Below are 22,973 nucleotides of genomic sequence, written 5' to 3' on the forward strand. Positions count from 1 at the left end.
TTTTACAAGTAAACATGCCCTTCTGGATATCCAATTACACATCCCACTGAACGTCCAGCTTTGCTGATGTGGGTTATTTGGACATAGTTGCTGTTGTGTAAATGTTAGGGATACAGAGTAGCAGCCTAAAAACATTATTTTTCAGTTTCCAACAGTACTTTAGAATCTGTACTTGATTAAGAAAGTGTAACCCCAATTATAAACCTACAGTGACGTCACTCAATTGTTCTTGCAAGGCAGTATTTCTAGTCATATCCCGATGCCCTGTTGATTAGGGGGCATTACTTAAATATTGTCCCTCTGCCCCGGGATATTACTGAGGAATAGCCCTTGACTTTGAATTATTACTTGTTTTGAAGATTGATATAACTTAGTCTTGCTATCACTGAATGTGATCGTAAGTTATCACATTATTGAAAACTTCCAACATATAGTGCCGATACCTGGTTTCGAACCTGCAACCCTTCGCTTTCTAACTTGGCAGTTTTATCCACTAGGCTACGAAGGATCGCTATGAAGAATGAGATTGCATGAAGTGCACACGTGCAGGATGCGCATGCAGAGCACGTGCATTGCGCATGCAAGGCAAGGTGTCGACTACCAGTGTCATCCCAGTTGATTTCAACAGTAAATACCAAAATTTTTCCTTATCCTGACTCATGCTCTTTTGCTTGTCTTCTTCTTCTTGCGAACATAGTGGAAACACTTGTATCTCCCTAATTGAAGTTCCCTTCAATAAAGAAATCACTAATTAGTACACCACGAGTTACCTCCCTTCCACAAGCGCGGGAACGAGGGCGCCACCTCCACCAATGTGCCTCACTCTCTCCTTCTTCGCCCAGTGAGCTGGACGTGAGAGCACCTGTGTCTCCCGACACACTATATCCTTTGATTATATTTAGTTAGTTACCTCGTATAGGCATCTATAGAGGTTTAGCTAGTATCATTCAACAATTATATATTGATATTTAGCCGTGTTTCTACTGTTTATTCACGGGACGACCGTGTTTGTTCAGTGGATTACGTTGATGAAAATCTGTACTGTTGCAGATTACGTTTTTATTCTGCTGCTGATCTGCATTTAATATGCCCTAGCTGTACTGCGCCATGTTCTTTTTATTCACGTTGCAGTTGCGGTACTAATTTATCCAATTCTGCCTTTAATAAATATTTACTTTGCGTTTGAGACGCGCAGCAGATAGGTCGCGTATGCAGAGTCTAGCCATGACTGATACACCTGAACCCCTCGCCAGTCTACTGCTGTTGATCGACCCCCCTTCCGTCTGGTGTTCTGCTAGAGTGGTGGAGAGGCGTGGGACGTAGTCCGCCGTCTCCAAGAAGCGTCCTGCTTCCCCAGACATCCCGTCGTCGCAGCCGAAGACTAGAGGGCTTCTACTTCATCTCAACGCAGACTTCGCACCCCCAGGGCAGCATCGTCCTCTGAGGGGAAATCAACGAAGTCTACTAGGACTTTCTTAGCCGAGATTGTTCCCGTCGCAGTTTTGGGCCTGTATGATGATCAGCCGATCATCATACCTGATGTACATCAAAAGAATGACCGATGTCGGCAACAGTGATGTCAGCGCAGATCAACATGCAGCCTGATGTATCAACGCTGATGTTCGATGATCTTCCTGAGGGTCCCGTCGCTACCAACGCTGATAGGGCAGCAACTACTTCATCTCAACGCAGACTTCGCACCCCCAGGGCAACGTCGACCTCTGAGGGGAAATCAACGAAGTCTACTAGGACTTTCTCAACCGAGATTGTTCCAGACGCTGAACTGGGCCTCTACGATGAGCAGCCGATCATCATTCCCGATCTACGCCACAAGACACGACCGGTGTCGGCAACAGTGACGACAGCACAGATCGCTATGCAACCTGATGTGTCTACACCGATGTCGGACGATCTTCGAGAGGGACCCCCTGTCAACGTAGCGGCCACCAGATGTACAGCCTTAGCCTTCGCGAAGGCTCCAACGTAGACGACATCCCAGAGGGACCCCCGTCAATGTAGCGGCCACGACGAAGCCACCTTCGCGGAGGAAGTCACAGACCACCTCGACGAAGGACCCAGATATACAGCCTTCGCGAAAGCCTTCGCGAAGGCTTGATAGATCATCCCCTACCTCGGCTTCATCCGTAGATTCGGACCACCAGACTTCACGAAAGCCTTCATGAAGGTCAAGTCGCCGTTTCTCACGACCGGACGCAGAGGAAGCTTCGCGAAGGCCTTCACGAAGGGCACCTTTATTAGGCTCCAAATCATCTTCGTCCAGAAGGACATCGAGGGATTCCACAAGAGCTTCGCGAAGCTATCAACATTCACCTCACAGATCTCCGCGAAGGTCAACCCACAGACGCAGATCGTCAGGACGTTCACCAAGACGCTCCCCTCGCCATTCTCCATGCCGATCACCTCGCCGTTCACCGCGCCGATCTCCTCGTACATCACCACGTCGATCTCCTCGCAGGTCACCACACAAGTCTTCACAGACACCCGGTACAGTGGTAGAAGCACACAGTCCACCATCTGAAGAGCATCAACCTCTCATCAGCGATCCTGTGGTAGAAGATGATGGAGGCATCAATTTCTCAGACGCTGATATACGTTATTGGATGGTTAACAACCTAGACCTTTCTTCACCTTCCAAGAGTGGTAACTCGGCGCATACTCACCTTACCGCCGATCGACCTGATTGCTGCGGTGCCACAGAATTTGGACAATCATCACAATTCAAATCACTAATTATTAAAATCCAAAGTATTATATATTCCCACCTCCTTTTCCGTCGGATACTACAAGCAAAAGAGCATGAGTCAGGATAAGGAAAAATATGTAATTTTTAGAGTAAGCCCTCCCATCCTCCCCACATAACACTTTGGATTTCCCTGAAAATTCAAATGTTGGGCTCAGTATATGAGGAGAGAGTGAGGCACATGGGTGGAGGTGGCGCCCTCGTTCCCGCGCTTGTGGAAGGGAGGTAACTCGTGGTGTACTAATTAGTGATTTCTTTATTGAAGGGAACTTCAATTAGGGAGATACAAGTGTTTCCACTATGTTCGCAAGAAGAAGAAGACAAGCAAAAGAGCATGAGTCAAGATAAGTATAAAATATCAATTTTACTCAAAAAATTACATTATTGAAATCTTCAGTCAGTTTATGAGTATGATAAAACGTCATATGACCCTCGGGCGTTATTAAGAAGTAGGGATGTTTTCCCTCCAGGAATGATGTTTTCCCTCCAGGAATGCCCTCGGGAGAACATCCTTACTTCTTAATAATGCGGGTCATGTTCTGTCCCATAAATATAACATGTTACATTTGACGACTTTCTACATGGCATTGTTTATTCTTAGCTTTCGGCCGTAGGAGCCGTGCCAATTTACACTCATCAGAGGGGTACACAAAGATCACAGGTTAGACTTCCAGTTGTCTGACTTTCATTTTCGTGGAAGCCGCAGTGCTGAGTGAGTTAGGCGGCTGACTTTGTGTGCTGGCGAGTCGGTGCCTGACTTTGAGGGTGTGGATTCAAATCCCACATAAGACTCAACCCAACAAAAGTAATAGAATCTGTACTTTACTAAGAAGTGAAATCCCAAATGTAGCATCGTCGGGGTAGATTTCTAAATTTACTATGAAACATCTCAGGATATTGACAGGCAAATATTGTTGATAACAGACATGAATCCAGTAAATAATGGCAGATAACTGGACCGCTTAGTCAGAATGAAACAGTGGTCGAAGTGTCCCTCAAAATGGAAATGAACTTCAATGAGCTGCAGGTGTTAGAATGACTGGATAGATGATTGGATACATAGATGTAACCTGCCTGGCTGACGTAAACATGTTTATAGTCCAGTAATATTGAGCATTTATCCATGCACATTGCATGCTCAAAGTGCTGACATATTTCCACTGGTCAGTGAGTACAGAAAACTCCCTATGGAGAATACAACTGCTTGCCTGTCAGGCGCTCAAGGTTCAAATGCTGGGTGGACAGAGGCAATTTTGAACAAACTCATTTACCTAAGGGGAGACCACTTGTTACACATGTGTTTCGTTGTGGGGCAGGACTGAAGTCCTAGAAACTGTCAGGAGTCCAGCTGCCAAACACAGTCACCCATCCAAGGACTAATATATGGTCATCTGACGTTCAATGACTAGTGCATACATCAGTCACATATCAGTATTACGCTGTTAACTATTTATCTCATTAAGAAATTAAAAAGATGTTTGTTGTGACACTTGTTTATTGAATGTCCCCTAATTATTTTACTAGTATATTATAGAACAAAGACAAATGTATATGATATGTGATATTCTGGAGTTGTGACGTGTTGTGTTCTGAGATGAGATTTATGTTACGAGACATGTAATATGTGAGATACTAAATCCTTAATTTGTATGTGTTGTACAAGGCTAGATACCATAACTGTGACCTCACACAGACAGTCAGCCTTGCTATGTATTCTAGTAAGGCCAAAATCCACTTCTGCCATTTTGTAATTAACTTATATCCATTTTCCTTGTATGATTGCAGATACTTGACAAGAGTGCCTATGAATGAGATTCACACATCCACTCGGGCACTTGCTGTTTGATTTGATTAACTGTTTTGCGAGACAAACTTTAGTCAGTTTATGATATTTTCCACAAGTATCTAGATTTACATGGGATGCTGTGCTGTCAATGTTCTCATCAATGCATAAGTAAGTGATATATTAAAGACTTGATTGAAGGGTTAAATGTGTTATATTCTACAGGGGAGATATATGAGGTGGAATTGGTGAAAGGTGCCAGTGGGTTAGGCTTCAGCTTCCAGGGTGGTGAGGACCTTCACCCGGACAACCCCTCCCTCTGTGTGCCCCGAATCAAGAAGCTCTTCGTCATAGGCCCTGCAGCGGAGAGTGGACTGACCAAGCCTGGAGATGTCATACTAGAAGTCAATGGTAGACCAATGAGGCATTTAACAAGAACGGTGAGACAAGTGTCAGATCATTTCATGTCTTGATTGTATTCCATTATAACCTTGTTAACTCTTGCACTTGTTAGTGCTGATCTACTTGGTATTTTTAAAACATCTCTCAAGTGATGCTTGTTCCTTTGATTGGGGAGTAGAAAGGACCTGGGACAAGTTTCCAGCACCTCTGAACAGCTTGCCCGAACACATCCCTGCTCCAATTACTGATATAGAACAATTACAGGAAGCTCTATCTGAACATGGGACCTGTGACCCTCAGTGATGACCAGTTTGTTGCGTAAGGCAGGTTCCAGAAGAATCAAGGATATAGATACACAAGTCAGAAGCGTGTGCTCCCCCCTTCACTGAGTAAGACATTTACAAGTCCCACTAGGAATGCACGTCTACATCATCATCTACATCATCAACATCAAGTACATCATCAACATCACCAATCTTTGACTTTCCGTATGCCCTTTCAGACTGTTTTCTTAGTGAACCTTCGTCACATGTTCGGACCCTCAGATGCCCCTCTAGATCCTTCGGCCCCAGTACTGATCTAGAGTTGTCATGGTTTGACGTTCGCCAAACCTCCATGCTTTGCTGACTCATTGTCTTAGTTCTTCTACCTCTTAGGGTAGTTCGATCCCTCCTGGATGTTCCACTCCTCCAATTCTTGGAGATAATCGATACCTTCAGGATTACTTCTTTGAGTGGCATTTTAGAAGTTGGAAGTCAGAATGAACAAGTATATATGGAGGACAACTTCTTTTATTCTGGAGCACGATGTTTAGATACAGGTTTTTGTATCATTTTCAAGTGAGAACAGGTGATATATATACAACAAGACTAATTAACAATCAAGGTGGAATAACAATGTGATGATAACAAATAGAGGGATATCAGGGGATTACAGGGATAGACATAGAGGCCGGTGGAAGCCAGTGGAACCTTCAGGATTGTGGATCCCTCAAATTTTGAAGATAATTTCAACAGGTGTTGACTTCAATGTTTGTGATGTTGCCTCCTCTGCTCTTTTCTCACTCGCTTGTTGTCCCCGCCGCAACGCGGAACGGGGGACTATGTATTCAGCTGCGTCCGTCCGTACGTCCCGATTCCTGTTAACGCGATATCTCATGAACTGTTGCACCCAATGTCTTCAAATTTGGTGACAGCCTACATTGGGGGATTATGCAGACACCAGTCGAATTGGGTGACTTTGACCTTATTTTCAAGGACACCACGACACTTTGACCACTTTTCAAACTCTTGTTAACGCGATATTTCATGAACTGTTGCACCAAATGTCTTTAAAGTTGGTGACAGCCTACATTGGGGGATTATGCAGACACCATTCGATTTGGGTGACCTTGACCTTATTTTCAAGGTCACCACGACACTTTGTCCACTTTTCAAACTCTTGTTAACGCGATGTCTCATGAAATGTTGTACCCAATGTCTTCAAATTTGGTGACAGCCTACATTGGGTGATTACGCAGACACCAGTCGATTTGGGTGACCTTGACCTTATTTTCAAGGTCACCACGACACTGACCACTTTTCAAACTGTTGTTAATGCGATATCTCATGAACTGTTGCACCCAATGTCTTGAAATTTGGTGACAGCCTACACCTGTTAGGGGGATTACAAAGACACCAGACGATTTTGGTGACCTTGACCTTATGTCTTCAAGGTCACCATAGGGGATTACAGACGATTTTGGTGACCCTTTTTCAAACTGTTAACGTGATATCTCATGCACTGTTGTACCCAGTGTCTTCAAATTTGGTGACAGCCTACATTGGGGAATTACGCAGACACCAGTTGATTTTGGGAGACCTTGACCCATTTTCAAGGTAACCGCGACACTTTTCACACTTTTAACTCTTGTTAACGCGATATCTCATGGACTTTGTACCCAATGTCTTCAAATTTGGTGACAGCCTACATTGGGGGATTACGCAGACACCAGTTGATTTTGGGAGACCTTGACCCATTTTCAAGGTCACCGCGACACTTTTCACACTTTTAACTCTTGTTAACGCGATATCTCATGGACTTTGTACCCAATGTCATCAAATTTGGTGAAAGTTTACATTGGGGTATTACACAGACACCAGTTTATTTGGGTGACCTTGACCTTATCTTCAAGGTCACCACGATACTTTGTCCGCTTTTTAAAGGCGATATCTCATAACACATTGCATCCAATGTTTCAACTATGTTGACAGCCTACATTGGGTGATTATGCAGACACCAGTCATTTCAGGCATCTTGTATGTGACCCAAAAATAAAAATTAGTAAATATAGATATTCCATTCTTTAGCGGCGGGGGACATTGCCACATCAGTGGCAAACACTTGTCTGTTTATGGACTTGAAGCTCTGCCTCTGATGTTGATTTCCTCAGCCTACATTGCATCCCATCTCCATCATCAGAATGCATCTCAACTGTTGGATTTGTCTGTGATCTTGAGACACCTCATCTTAGTTGACTATGAACAATCAGATAGACTCTTTGCTGAACAACCATTCTCCCTTACTCCAGGGCCTAAAGATACAGAGGATGTTTGGCTATGTCCTGTCAGGGCATTGAAGATCTACATTACCGTCTCACAAGATTGTCGTAGGTTGTACAAGTGCCTGTTCATCCCTCTTTCTACAGTTTCTACAGCAGAAGTAAACTTAGCGAAATTAAAAACTTCACACCTGTTTCACGGTCACCAGTTCGAACATATGAGCAAAGGATGCATTGACTAAGGTATTTTTTTAATTCTGAGCACCATGTTGACGAAGTTCCCTAGATATCAGATCCATAGTGTGACCATTTCGACCAGAACAGTCATCCAAACGTCTAAGAGTGAAAATGGTAATTCACAACTTGGAAACTGTTCCCAAATCGTGTTGAAAGAACAGGCCTGGACCATGAGCTGCCATCAAGGGTAGAACCTCCGGAGTTTGCACTTGAGCACGACATCCAGCAGCATTAAGGTTTCCCTGGATAACAAGCAGTCGGGAACGGACATATTTACAAAAGGCACCCCAAACAATAACACTTCCACCTCCAAATCAGTCCACTTCCTGTAAATGTGCTTTGCGCTGAGAGGCTGCATGTCACATCACTCTCAGTTTTTGTTAGAATTTCTCATCTATAACACAAACTGGATGCTGATTTTTGGATACTTCTGGCACAAGCCCTCGTGTCTTTGCGAGTATTAATGATTAAAAAAATATTGTTTTTGAGATGACCTCCGACTCGAAATGCTTCTCAGTACAGTACATCATGACAAGGCCGGACACTTCGGTGCAGCCCACCCGACTGCTTTGCCGATCGCAAGTGCCGTTGTGCCCACAGCTGCTGTTGACATCCACGATAAGGTCGCCGTACATGAAGGTGAGCAGCTCGCAGGCGATTCCGTATGGTTTGCACAGACACACGACCTTGGAACAGTTCATTTCTGGCAGATGTTGTAGTGACAAATCAATTGCGGAGGTGACGTAACACAATATAGCGGTATTCTGCTTGTGATGACACACATTGTCTACCAGGACAGGGACAGTCAGCTGTGGAGCCCGTTAATTGCAGCCGTGTCCATAGATTATGGATTGTCCGGCGACTGCATCCCATCACCATAGCAACGTCAGCTATAGACATGCCTGTGTGCAACATGCCAATGACACGTTCACGCTGAACATTTGACAGTCATGGTATTGAAATTCACAGTATCAATTCTTCTTTGAACTGGTTTTCCTGGTTTGTCACTCTACCATACGTGAGTGAGCAGAAAAGCACTCATCTCAAGTGGCACGTGAAAACACACTTATCGTCCAAAACTTGTTGGCATGTGCTACAGATCGGTGTGAACATGGGTACTGATGTGTTGGATGTCATCTTTGACAATGTTTTTGCCGTCAATATTTATGACAAATGTCAGTTAACAAATTTCAATTCTAATACAAGACAAATCTCATGGATAACAGCTTCTAAATGCCTTTGAAGAATTTCAAATTTCAATTCATTACAAATTGATATTTATGGATGTGAAGTTATTTATTTGACTGAGTATATCTCTAACCAAGATAGTCTTTTTGATGTGCTTTTACATCCTTCAAGCTCACACCTTTGCTGTCTCCCTCCTCTGGTTGCTTCCAGAATTGAGAGGGGTAGCCTTGACCATGACTCTTCACAGTAACTTCTCTTGGACATCATCCTGGAGGGTGCTTCTGGTGATCTTGGACGGTCTTTGTTTGTCAATGCGACTTACAATGCCTGAAGTCCCTTAAATTCATCAGTTCACTCACAGCAACTTTCCACGGCTTGTTAATGCAGACAGTGGTGTAGTCCCGATGACTCATGACATGTTATACTAAATTGTAATCAAAGAATTTACAATGTTGTCCTAAACTGACTCGTTATTACTCTTACCTTGGGATGAATGATCTACCTCTCTCAGTGTTCTTCTGAAGTGTCCAGAATTCATCCATATTTGTGGCTTGGTCATTTTCTTTACACTCACTATCCTCTACTCTATCAATGACTGGCTTTGAAGGTGAGGGTCACATGCATAGGATTGGTGCAGAGCAGAGAACTTACCAAGCTGTTCCCCATTTCTCCTTTACTGTGTTGATGTTGGTAACAGACTGAAAAGTCTTTGGATTCCTTGGCCTGTTGGAAATTAAGATGAAGCACTACTTTCACTTAGCTCTGACATTTTTTTCTTTTGGGACTCGGGACTGCCAACTTCATGGGAGTTTGTGTGAATTATCACTAAGGAATTAGTCTACCTCCAACACTCAGAGGATGAGAAGTCAAGGCCAACCTCCATGTGAACTTGTCAGCTCACCCTTGTTGCCTGGCTAGGGTCATCTGTGGCTCACCATCCAACTGGGAAGAAGTGCATTATGTGAGATGTCAGTCTGTGGATTCCTGCCTGGCCAACTCTGCTCCTGATGCGCTCTTGGAAGTGGGAAGCTTGGTGGTCACAAGATCAATCTGGGCAGGCTGCATGTTCTGCATGTGCTTCTGTATCAGTAATTGGAGGAGAGGTATGTTCAGGCAAGCTTTTCAGAGAGGCAGGAAACACAGAGACAGTCGAAGAACAAGAGAAAGTGCATAACATGAGATAGGATAAGCATTATAAGTATACAATTTATAGTTAAGACTATCAATTTCTCTTCAGGGTATTATGCAAGCAATGAGGTCAAGTAGGTCAGTCAGACTGAAGATGTGTCGGCCAAGACCTGGAGATTTACCAACAATACATTGCTCAGTAAGTGAGATAAGGGAGTAAATGATAAATGTAATATATAGGATAGATTTGAAAAGAACCTCTGACTGATTGAATGGAATGATAAATTGGAGGGTCCAATCTTTCCCCACATCGACCACAAATCCCATTTCCAACCATTCTCTTATCCTCTGCGTAATCTTTGGTTGGCAGCAGGATCTAGAAAATCTAGATCTAGAAACAGGTCAGTTAAAGATTACGCAGAGGATAAGAGAATGTTTGGAAATGGGATTTGTGGTCGATGTGGGGAAAGATTGGACGCTCCAATTTATCATTCCATTCAATCAGTCAGAGGTTCTTTTCAAATCTGTCAACTCTACCCAGACTCTCCCCAGACTCTCCCCAGACTCTCCCCAGACTCTCCTCCAGACTCTCTGCCAGACTCTCCCCAGACTCTCTCCAGGCTCTCTGCCAGACTCTCCCCACTCTCTGCCAGACTCTCTGCCAGACTCTCCCCAGACTCTCTCCAGGCTCTCTGCGAGGCTTTCTGCCAGACTCTCCCCAGACTCTCCCCAGACTCTCCCCAGACTCTCCCCAGACTCTCCCCAGACTCTCTGCCAGACTCTCTGCCAGACTCTCCCCAGACTCTCCCCAGACTCTCTGCCAGACTCTCCCCAGACTCTCCCCAGACTCTTCCCAGACACTCAGCCAGACTCTCCCCAGACTCTCTGCCAGACTCTCCCCACTCTCTGCCAGACTCTCTGCCAGACTCTCTCCCAGACTCTCCCCAGACTCTCCCCAGACTCTCCAGACTCTCCCCAGACTCTCTGCCAGACTCTCCCCAGGCTCTCCCCAGACTCTCTGCCAGACTCTCCCCAGACTCTTTTTGCCAGACTCTCTGCCAGACTCTCCCCAGACTCTCCCCAGACTCTCTGCCAGACTCTCCCCAGACTCTCTGCCAGACTCTCCCCCAGACTCTCCCCAGACTCTCCCCAGACTCTCTGCCAGACTCTCCCCAGACTCTCCCCAGACTCTCTGCCAGACTCTCCCCAGACTCTCCCCAGACTCTCTGCCAGATTATCCCCAGACTCTCTGCCAGACTCTCCCCAGACTCTCCCCAGACTCTCCCCAGACTCTCTGCCAGACTCTCCCCAGACTCTCCCCAGACTCTCCCCAGACTCTCTGCCAGACTCTCCCCAGACTCTCCCAAGACTCTCCCCAGACTCTCTGCCAGACTCTCCCCAGACTCTCCCCAGACTCTCCCCAGACTCTCCCCAGACTCTCCCAGACTCTCTGCCAGACTCTCCCCAGACTCTCTGCCAGACTCTCCCCAGACTCTCTGCCAGACTCTCTGCCAGACTCTCCCCAGACTCTCCCCAGACTCTCTGCCAGACTCTCCCCAGACTCTCTCTCTGCCAGACTCTCCCAGACTCTCAGACTCTCCCCAGACTCTCCCCAGACTCTCCCCAGACTCCTCTCCCCAGACTCTCCCCAGACTCTCCCCAGACGCTCTGCCAGACTCTCCCCAGACTCTCTGCCAGACTCTCCCCAGACTCTCTGCATACTTTCCCTAGACTCTCTGCCAGACTCTCTGCCAGACTCTCCCCAGACTCTCCCAAAGGCTCTCTGCCAGACTCTCCCCAGACTTTCTGCCAGATAATCCCCAGACTCTCTGCCAGATTATCCCCAGACTCTCCCAGACTCTCCCCAGACTCTCTGCCAGACTCTCCCAAGACTCTCTGCCAGATTATCCCCAGACTCTCTGCCAGACTCTCCCCAGACTCTCCCCAGACTTTCTGCCAGACTCTCTGCCAGACTCTCCCCAGACTCTCCCCAGACTCTCTGCCAGACTTTCTGCCAGACTCTCTGCCAGACTCTCCCCAGACTCTCCCCAGACTCTCCCCAGACTCTCCCCAGACTCTCTCTCTGCCAGACTCTCACCTCCCCAGACTCTCCCCAGACTCTCCCCAGTGCCAGACTCTCTCCCCAGACTCTCACGCTCTGCCAGACTCTCCCCAGACTCTCTGCCAGACTCTCCCCAGACTCTCTGCAGACTTTCCCTGACTCTCTGCCAGACTCTCTGCCAGACTCTCTGCCAGACTCTCTGCCAGACTCTCCCCAGACTCTCCCCAAGGCTCTCTGCCAGACTCTCCCCAGACTTTCTGCCAGATAATCCCCAGACTCTCTGCCAGATTCTCCCCAGACTCTCCCCAGACTCTGCCAGACTCACTCCCAGACTCTCTCTCCCCAGACTCTCTGCCCCCAGACTCTCTCTGCCAGACTCTCTGCCAGACTCTCCCCTCTCCCAGACTCTCCCAAAGGCTCTCTGACTCTCCCCAGACTTTCTGCCAGATAATCCCCAGACTCTCTGCCAGATTATCCCCAGACTGCAGACTCTCCCCCAGATTATCCCCAGACTCTCTGCCAGACTCTCCCCAGACTCTCTGCCAGACTCTCTGCCAGACCCTCTGCCAGACTCTCCCCAGACTCTCCCCAGACTCTCTCCCAGACTCTCTGCCAGACTCTCCCCAGACTCTCCCCAGACTCTCTGCCACACTCTCTGCCACACTCTCCCCAGACTCTCTGCCAGACTCTCCCCAGACTCTCTGCCAGACTCTCTGCCAGACTCTCCCAAGACTCTCCCCAGACTCTCCTGCCAGACTCTCTGCCAGACTCTGCCAGACTCTCCCCAGACTCTCCCCCAGACTCTCCCCAAACTCTCTGCCAGATTATCCCCAGACTCTCTGCCAGACTCTCTGCCAGACTCTCCCCAGACTCTCCCCAGACTCTCCCCAGACTCTCCCCAGACTCTCTGCCAGACTCTCCCCAGACTCTCTGCCAGACTCTCCCCAGACTCTCTGCCAGACTCTCCCAGACTCTCCCCAGACTCTCTGCCAGACTCTCCCCAGACTCTCTGCCAGACTCTCTGCCAGACTCTCTGCCAGACTCTCCCCAGACTCTCTGCCAGACTCTCTGCCAGACTCTCTGCCAGACTCTCCCCAGACTCTCTGCCAGACTCTCCCTGACTCTCTGCCAGACTCTCCCCAGACTCTCCCCAGACTCTCTGCCAGACTCTCCCCACACTCTCTGCCACACTCTCCCCAGACTCTCTGCCAGACTCTCCCCAGACTCTCTGCCAGACTCTCTGCAAGACTCTCCCCAGACTCTCTGCCAGACTCTCTGCCAGACTCTCTGCCAGACTCTCCCCAGACTCTCCCCAGACTCTCCCAGACTCTCCCCAGACTCTCTGCCAGATTGTCCCAGACTCCCCAGACTCTCTGCCAGACCCTCCCCAGACTCTCTGCCAGACTCTCCCAGACTCAGACTCCCCAGACTCTCTGCCAGACTCTCCTGCCAGACTCTCTGCCAGACTCTCCCCAGACTCTCACACAGACTCTCCCCAGACTCTCTGCCAGACTCTCCCCAGACTCTCCCCAGACTCTCCCCAGACTCTCCCCAGATTATCCCCAGACTCTCTGCCAGACCCTCCCCAGACTCTCTACAGACTCTCCCCAGACTCTCCTTCCCTGACTCTCTACCTCAGCCAGACTCTCCCAGACTCTCTGCCAGACTCTCCCAGACTCTCTGCCCAGACTCTCCCCAGACTCTCTGCCAGACTCTCCCCAGACTCTCCTCTCTGCCAGACTCTCTGCTCAGACTCTCCCCAGACTCTCTGCCAGACTCTCCCCAGACTCTCTGCCAGACTCTCCTGCCAGACTCTCCCCAGACTCTCTGCCAGACTCTCACCCCAGACTCTCTAGGTCTCCAGACTCTCTGCCAGACTCTCTGCCAGACTCTCCCCAGACTCTCCCCAGACTCTCTGCCAGACTCTCCCCAGACTCTCTGCCAGACTCTCCCCAGACTCTCCCCAGACTCTCTGCCAGACTCTCTGCAGACTCTCCCCAGACTCTCTGCCAGACTCTCTCCCAGACTCTCTGCCAGACTCTCTGCCCAGACTCTCCCCTGACTCTCTGCCAGACTCTCCCAGACTCTCCCAGACTCTCCCAGACTCTCTGCCAGACTCTCTCCCAGACTCTCTGCCAGACTCTCCCCAGACTCTCCCCAGACTCTCCCCAGACTCTCCCCAGACTCTCAGATAATCCCCCAGACTCTCTGCCAGACTCTCCCCCAGACTCTCCCCAGACTCTCTGCCAGACTCTCCACAGACTCTCTGCCAGACTCTATCCCCAGACTCTCCCCAGACTCTCCCCAGACTCTCTGCCAGACTCTCCCCAGACTCTCTGCCAGACTCTCCCCCAGACTCTCCCCCAGACTCTGTGCCAGACTCTCCCCAGACGCTCTGCCAGACTCTCCCCAGACTCTCTGCCAGACTCTCCCCAGACTCTCTGCAGACTTTCCCCAGACTCTCTGCCAGACTCTCTGCCAGACTCTCTGCCAGACTCTCCCCAGACTCTCCCAAAGGCTCTCTGCCAGACTCTCCCCAGACTTTCTGCCAGATAATCCCCAGACTCTCTGCCAGATTATCCCCAGACTCTCTGCCAGACTCTCCCCAGACTCTCTGCCAGACTCTCCCCAGACTCTCTGCCAGAGCTCTCTCCCCAGACTCTCCCCAGACTCTCTGCCAGACTCTCCCAGACTCTCCCAGAAGACTCTCTGCCAGACTCTCCCCAGACTTTCTGCCAGATAATCCCCCAGACTCTGCCAGATTGTCCCAGACTCTCTGCCAGACTCTCCCCAGACTCTCTGCCAGACTCCCTCTCTGCCAGACCCTCTGCCAGACTCTCCCAGACTCTCCCCAGACTCTCGCCAGACTCTCCCCAGACTCTCTGCCAGACTCTCCCCAGACTCTCCCCAGACTCTCTGCCACACTCTCTGCCACACTCTCCCCAGACTCTCTGCCAGACTCTCCCCAGACTCTCTGCCAGACTCTCTGCCAGACTCTCCCAAGACTCTCCCAAGACTCTCTGCCAGACTCTGCCAGACTCTCTGCCAGACTCTCTCCCAGACTCTCCCAGACTCTCCCCAAACTCTCTGCCAGATTCCTCCCCAGACTCTCTGCCAGACTCTCTGCCAGACTCTCTGCCAGACTCTCCCCAGACTCTCCCCAGACTCTCGCCAGACTCTCCCCAGACTCTCTGCCAGACTCTCCCCAGACTCTCTGCCAGACTCTCTGCCAGACTCTCCCAGACTCTCCCCAGACTCTCTGCCAGACTCTCCCCAGACTCTCTGCCAGACTCTCCCCAGACTCTTCCCAGACTCTCTGCCAGACTTTCTGCAGACTCTCCCCAGACTCTCTGCCAGACTCTCTTCCAGACTCTCTGCCAGACTCTCCCCAGACTCTCTGCCAGACTCTCCCCAGACCCTCTGCCAGACTCTCCCAGACTCTCCCAGACTCTCCAGACTCTCTGCCAGACTCTCTGCCACACTCTCTGCCACACTCTCCCCAGACTCTCTGCCAGACTCTCCCCAGACTCTCTGCCAGACTCTGCAAAGACTCTCTGCCAGACTCTCCCAGACTCTCTGCCAGACTCTCTGCCAGACTCTCCCCAGACTCTCCCCAGACTCTCCCCAGACTCTCCCAGACTCTCCCCAGACTCTCCCAGACTCTCCCCAGACTCTCTGCCAGACTCCTCTCTCCCCAGACTCTCTGCCAGACTCTCCCCAGACTCTCTGCCAGACTCTCCCCACACTCTCTGCCAGACTCTCCCCCACACTCTCTGCCAGACTCTCCCCAGACTCTCTGCCAGACTCTCTCCCAGACTCTCTGCCAGATTCTCCCCAGACTCTCTGCCAGACTCTCTCCCAGACCCTCTGCCAGACTCTCCCCAGACTCTCCCAGACTCTCTGCCAGACTCTCCCAGACTCTCCCCAGACTCTCTGCCAGACTCTCTCCCCAGACTCTCTGCCAGACTCTCCCCAGACTCTCTGCCAGACTCTCCCCAGACTCTCTGCCAGACTCTCTGCCAGACTCTCTGCCAGACTCTCCCCAGACTCTCCCCAGACTCTCTGCCAGACTCTCCCCAGACTCTCCCCAGACTCTCTGCCAGACTCTCCCAGACTCTCTGCCAGACTCTCTGCCAGACTCTCTGCCAGACTCTCCCCAGACTCTCTGCCAGACTCTCCCCAGACTCTCTGCCAGACTCTCCCCAGACTCTTCCCAGACTCTCTGCCAGACTTTCTGCAGACTCTCCCCAGACTCTCTGCCAGACTCTCTTCCAGACTCTCTGCCAGACTCTCCCCAGACTCTCTGCCAGACTCTCCCCTGACTCTCTGCCAGACTCTCCCAGACTCTCCCCAGACTCTCTGCCAGACTCTCTGCCAGACTCTCCCAGACTCTCTACCAGACTCTCTGCCAGACTCTCCCCAGACTCTCCCCAGACTCTCTGCCAGACTCTCCCCAGACTCTCTGCCAGACTCTCCCCAGACTCTCCCCAGACTCTCTGCCACACTCTCTGCCAGACTCTCCCCAGACTCTCTGCCAGGCTCTGCCAGACTCTCCCCAGACTCTCTGCCAGACTCTCTGCCAGACTCTCTGCCAGACTCTTCCCAGACTCTCTGCCAGACTCTCTGCCAGACTCTCCCCAGACTCTCTGCCAGACTCTCCCCAGACTCTCTGCCAGACTCTCCCCAGACTCTCTGCCAGACGATTACAACCTGTCATCCTTCCCCAGATGCTTCCCCCAACTCCAACCAACCCAATATGGAACAAACTTTATGGATAACAACTTCTTTTTGTACGTGAGTGCGATGTTTCGATACAGATTCTTGTACCGTTGTCAAGCAGGAATGGAACATGAAGAAGGGGGAAGTATATATACACTGAATGTAACAATGTAACAAAGAAAACAACATGATTAACATAATTGGCTAGGCAGTTGGCTGATGAAGCCAGGGACAAAGGACAGGCGTGGAAGCCAATGATGTACAAATAGTAATGAGATATCTATACAGCAGAGTTTATACAGCAGATTGAGCTTGGTGGATGAGTCCATCATAAGCGGATGGAATGAAGTATCCTTGGTCTCTGTTGATGGTGGCTTTTGGCGTTTGATGTGGATGACTTTGGTAATCTTGCGTTTAGTGAAGTCTGTTTGTTGTTAGCGAGAATGGTGATGTCAGACCACTCTATTTGATGATTGGGGCTTGCTTTGATGTGGTCGGAAATGGCTGATTTGCTGTCGGAATTGGTAACAGAGGTCTAATGTTCTTTCCCTGGGGTGTTGATGGGTCATGACGTTTCACCTATGATGTTCTGTCCACAATAACAGTTTATTTTGTAGAGAACACATTTTGGGTTGTTGTTTTTGACGGTGGCTGCCCTTGATCTTCCTTAACCAAACTAAACCCTTCATCTTCCCCAAGACCCTCCTTTAACCCAACCAACCCATCACGCTCCCAAAGACCCTCCTTCAACCAAACCATCCCATCACCCTCCCCAAGACCCTCCTTCAAACCCAACCATCCCATCACACTCCCCAAGACCCTCCTTTAACCCAACCATCCCATCACGCTCCCCAAGACCCTCCTTCAAACCCAACTATCCCATCACACTCCCCAAGACCTGCATTCCACCCCAACCATACCATTACCTTCATCACCTTCACCAAGACCCTCCTTTAACCCAACCATCCCATCCTCCTCCCCAAGACCTTCCTTCCACCCAACCATCCCATCACACTCCCCAAGACCCTCCTTTAACCCAACCATCCCATCACGCTCCCCAAGACCCTCCTTCAAACCCAACTATCCCATCACCCTCCCCAAGACCCTCTTTTAACCTAACCATCCCATCACCCTCCCCAAGATCCTCCTTCCACCCAATCATCCCATCACCCTCCCCAAGACCCTCCTTCCACCCAACCATCCATCCAATCACGCTCCTCAAGACCTTCCTTTAACCCACCCATCCCATCACACTCACCAAGACCTTCCTTTAACCCAACCCATCCTCTCACAGTCCGCAAGACCTTCCTTTAACCCAACCATTCCATCATACTCCCCAAGACCCTCCTTTAACCCAACCATCTTATCCCATTCCCAAGACCCTCCTTCAACACCAACCTTCCATCCCATCACACTCACCATGACCCTCCTTCAACCCCAACCATCCATCCCATCACGCTCACCAAGACCTTCCTTTAACCCAACCATCCCATCACACTCCCCAAGACCCTCCTTCAACCCCAACCATCCATTCACGCTCCCCAAGACCCTCCTTTAACCCAAGCATCCCATCACCCTCCCCAAGACCCTCCTTCAACCCCAACCATCAATCCCATCACGCTCCCCAAGACCTTCCTTTAACCCAACCATCCAATCACCCTCCCCAAGACCCTACTTCAACCCCAACCATCCATTCACGCTCCCCAAGACCCTCGTTCAACTCCAACCTTCCCGTCACGCTCCCCAAGACCTTCCTTCAACCCCAACCATCCATTCACGCTCCCCAAGACCTTCCATTAACCCAACCATCCATTCACGCTCCCAAAGACTCTCCTTTAACCGAACCATCCCATCACACTCCCCAAGACCCTCCTTCAACCCCAACATCCCATCACGCTTCCCAAGACCTTCCTTTAACCCAACCATCCATTCACGCTCCCCAAGACCCTCCTTTAACCCAACCATCCCATCACCCTCCCCAAGACCTTCCTTTAACTCAACCATTCATTCACATTCCCCAAGACCCTCCTTCAACCCCAACCATCCCATCATGCTCCCCTAAGACCTTCCTTCCCCCCAACCCCAACCACTCCCCCAAGACCCTCCATCACATCCACTCACCCCCAAGACCCTCCTTCAATCCCCCAACCATCCATTCATCCATCCACCTCTCAAGACCCTCCTTCAACCCAACCATCCCATCATCCCTCCCCCAAGACCCCTTCCTTCCATACCAACCCAACTCCTTCAAACCCATATCACATCCACCCCCAAGACCTTCCTTCCACCGTAATCCATCCCATCACCCTCCCCCAAGACCTTCCTTAATCTCCCAACCATCCATTCCATTCCCCCAAGACCACTCCTTTCAACTCCCAACCATCCCATCTCCTCCCCAAGACCTTCCTTTTTAACCTCCAACCATTCATCTCCATTCCCCCCAAGACCCTCCTTCTTCCATCCATCCCATTTTCCCCAAGACCTTCCTTCCACCTTCGAACCATCCATCACTCCTTTCCCATCCATCCACTCCTCTTCAAGACCACTCCCCAACTATCCCATCCACACTCCCCAAGACCTCCATTAATCGTTCCATCCCATCCACTCCCAAGACCCTCCTTTCTCATCCATCCATGCTCCCTCCTTCCTCCATCTCCTAGACCATCCTTTAACTGTCCTTCACCGTCCATCTCCCCTTCACCCAGTCCATCCTTGAGACCTTCCATCCATGCACCTCCCAAGACCTTCCTTGTGTCCATTCATCCTCACATGACCATTCCATGTGTACATCCATCTCCCTGGGCCACTCCCTCCATTCGTCCATCCATTCGTTGTCCTGTGTCCATCCTCCTGGTCCATCCACATTTCCATGTGTCAGATCCACTCCTTCCATCCATCCATCCTTCCATCCACTCAGGGGTCCGTCCATCCACCTCCCCAAGACCTCCATGTGTCCATCCTCCTCACATGTGTCTGGGATCCATCCGCTCCCCAGACCACTCCTCCATCGGTTCCATCCTTCTCCTTCCTTGTGTCCATCCATCCTCCTTCTTGTGTCCGTTCCTTGTCCTCCTTCCACTCTGTGTCCGTCCATCCATCCATGTGTCCATCCACGCTCCTTCTGTGTGACCATGTCCATCCACTCCTGTCTGTCCACATCTGTCCTTGTGGATCCAGTCACTCCATTGGGTCCTTCCATTCCACTCTGAGACCATGTCCATGGCCGTCTCGTCTTGTCCACTCTTGGTCCTTCAGTTCAGGCCACCTTCTTCTCTGTCCTCTCCCTTGTCTTTCTGGATCCTTCTGTCCACTCCCATTTCAGTTTCCTCAGTCCTTGTCTTTCGTGGGTCGTGGCTTCCTCATGGTCGCCTCCATTCATCTCGGTCAGTTCCTTCCCCACGGCCTCAGGCTACTCCTGGTTGTGTGCCTGTCTCGTTGTCTGGTATGTGGTCTTTCCTGTGTGGTTATGGGTTGATCTCTTTCGTGGGTCCATGGGTCCATGCTCCTCCAGATAATCCACATATGGGCTCGTCTCTCATGCTCTCCATGCCATACACCTTAATCCCTCCATGTTCTGTCCCTCCTGCTGCAGTTTTTTTTTTCCTGCTGCTGTGTGCCATCCATCCATCCAGACCTTCCTTCCATCCACTCAGGGCCATGCTGTCCATCGTGCCTCCATCCACTCCTTCCATCCATGCCTCCATTCTCCCCAGGACCATCCATCCGTTGTCTCATTCATTCCATTCCCCAGACCATGTGTCTCCCAAGACCTCCTTCAGCTGTCCATGTCCTCCTTCTTCCTCCTTCCATTCCACGTTCCCCATGTGTCCACTCCATCCGGCTCCCCAGGACCCTCCTTCCAACCAAACCATCCATCCATCCTCTGGGCCATCCTCTCACGGTCCTTCATCGTTCGTTCCATCCATGCTCCCCAAGGACCCTCCTTTCTCCACTTCCTCCATACGTCCATCCTTTCCACCCTGAGGACTCCTCCTTCCATCCGGCCCGGCACCAGGACCATCATCCGTCCACTCCCAAGACCATCGGTCCCTAGGACCGTCCACTCCCAGGACCACTCCTTCAGCCCAACCATCAGTCCATCCGGCTCCCCTTAGGGATGGCTTTCCCCGTCACCCAGCTCCCCCAAGGACCCTTCCCCCCAACCGACCCACCTTCATTCCATCCATTCCACGCCCCCACTTTCCACCTTCCGTCCACCTTCCCCCAAGACCTTCCTTCCATCCATTCCACAGACCTTCCATTACCATCCATTCCACTTCCAAGACTCTCCTTCTTGTTTCCATCCATCCACACTCCCCAAGACCCTCCTTGCTTCTTTGTCCATCCACGCTTCCCCCAAGACCTTCCTTCCTTCCATCCATTCCACGCTCCCCAAGACCCTCCTTTGCTTGGTTCATCCATCCACCCCTCCCCAAGACCTTCCTTTAACTCCTTCCATTCATTCCACATTCCCCCAAGACCTCCTTCCTTCTTCCATCCATCGCCCTCCCCCAAGACCTTCCTTTTCCACCCCCATCCATTTCCTCCCCAAGACCCTCCTTCCTTCTTCCATCCATTCCACCACCTCCAAGACCCTCCTTCCTTCTTCATCCATCCACGCTCCCCAAGACCCTCCTTCAAACCAAGACTATCCATCCACTCCAGGGAACCTTCCCTTTCCTTCGGTTCCATCCATCCACACTCCCCAAGACCACTCCTTCCAACCATCCATCCTCCTCCCAAGACCCTCCTTTTCCATCCATCATGCTCACAAGACCCTCCTTCCAAACCCAACTGTCCATCCACACTCCCCAAGACCTTTCTTCCTTGGTTTCCATCCATCCACCCTCCCCAAAGTTCCCTCGCTTCCATCCGTCCATCCACTCCCCAAGACCTTCCTTCCTTGTGTCCATCACCCTCCACAAGGACCTTCCACATTTTCTTCCATCCATTCCATTCCCCAAGACCACTCCTTCTTTGGTCCATCCCACCTCCTAAGACTATTTCCTTCCGTTCATTCCATTTCCACAAGACCACTCCTTCTTTGTCCATCCATTTCCTCCAGGGTCCATCCATGGGGCCATGTCCATCCACCTCCTTCATTCCATCAGGTCTGTCCATCCACAAGACCTCCATGTGTCCATCCTCCTCCCAAGACCCTCCTTTGTGTGTCCATCCATTGCCTGGGACCATTCCATCACTCCCCACCTTCCTTGTGTGTCCATCCTCCATTCCATTCCCCTCCCTTGGTCCATCCACCTCCTTATTTCCGTGGCCATTCATTCATTCCTCCATGTGTCCATCCGTTTCCACCTCTGTCCATCCTCCTTCCATCCACTCAGGGTGTGTCTGGTCCATCCACTCCTCCTTGTCCTGGTTATCCACTCCTGGGACCATGTGTCCATCCACCTCTGTCCATGGGTCCACCTCCCCAAGACCTATTTCCTTGTGTCATTCCATGCTCTGGGACCATGTGTCACATCTGAGACATCCAGTCCTCCGTTCATGCTCCTGGGACCATCCTTGTCCATGTCATGATTCCTCCTTCCTTCCATCCATCCACTCACTTTTCCATTCATGCCCCAATACGTCCATCCACTCGCCCTCCTTGTGTCCATTCCCAAGACCTCCATCCTTGTCCACGCTCAGGGATTGTGTCCATTCCACGCTCCCCAGGCCATGTCCATCCTCTGGGATCAAGTCCCTCCTCATGTGTCTTGTCTCACTCAGACCACTCCATGTCCATCCACTCCTTGTGTCTTGTCCACTCCCATTCCACTTTTCTCTTCCCTCTCCTTTCATCTTTCAGGTGTGGATGTGGCCTCCCTCTCCTTGTCCATGGTAAAGTTCCTCGGGTCGTAGCCTCCACTTTTTCAGCGGTCCAGGCGGTCAGTCCATGTCCTGGTCATTGTCTTTCACTGGGTTTTTCCTGGTTCTGTGGCTGGTCCGGCCACCTGTGTGTGTCGTCTTTGGCTTCCATCCACTGCTTCATCCGTCATCCACTTGGGCTCTCTCCATGTCTTTCCATGCGTGTGTATCCATGTGCTTGGCCACTGCTGTTTCCATTATTTATGTCCATCCACCCTCCCCGTGTTCACTTCCTTTCCTTCCACTCCTCCCCTCCATGCTTTCCATCCATCATGCTCCCTCCTTC

At 50.5% G+C, this 22,973-nt stretch overlaps 1 protein-coding gene across 1 annotated transcript in view; it reads left to right on the forward strand.

Annotated features, from left to right (window-relative positions):
- The window catches only part of LOC124269234 (tyrosine-protein phosphatase non-receptor type 13-like), a 223,031-nt gene that overhangs the window by 97,454 nt on the left and 102,604 nt on the right, over window positions 1-22,973 (forward strand). Inside the window, exons 19-20 of the mRNA XM_046704256.1 lie at window positions 4,770-4,984; window positions 10,148-10,237. Of these exons, the coding sequence (XP_046560212.1) occupies window positions 4,770-4,984; window positions 10,148-10,237 (305 nt within the window). The remainder of the gene's footprint in view (window positions 1-4,769; window positions 4,985-10,147; window positions 10,238-22,973) is intronic.

This window comes from Haliotis rubra, unplaced genomic scaffold (assembly GCF_003918875.1).
Source record: "Haliotis rubra isolate DU_JTF1 unplaced genomic scaffold, ASM391887v1 Scf1011, whole genome shotgun sequence".
NCBI classification, from domain to species: Eukaryota; Metazoa; Mollusca; class Gastropoda; order Lepetellida; family Haliotidae; genus Haliotis; species Haliotis rubra.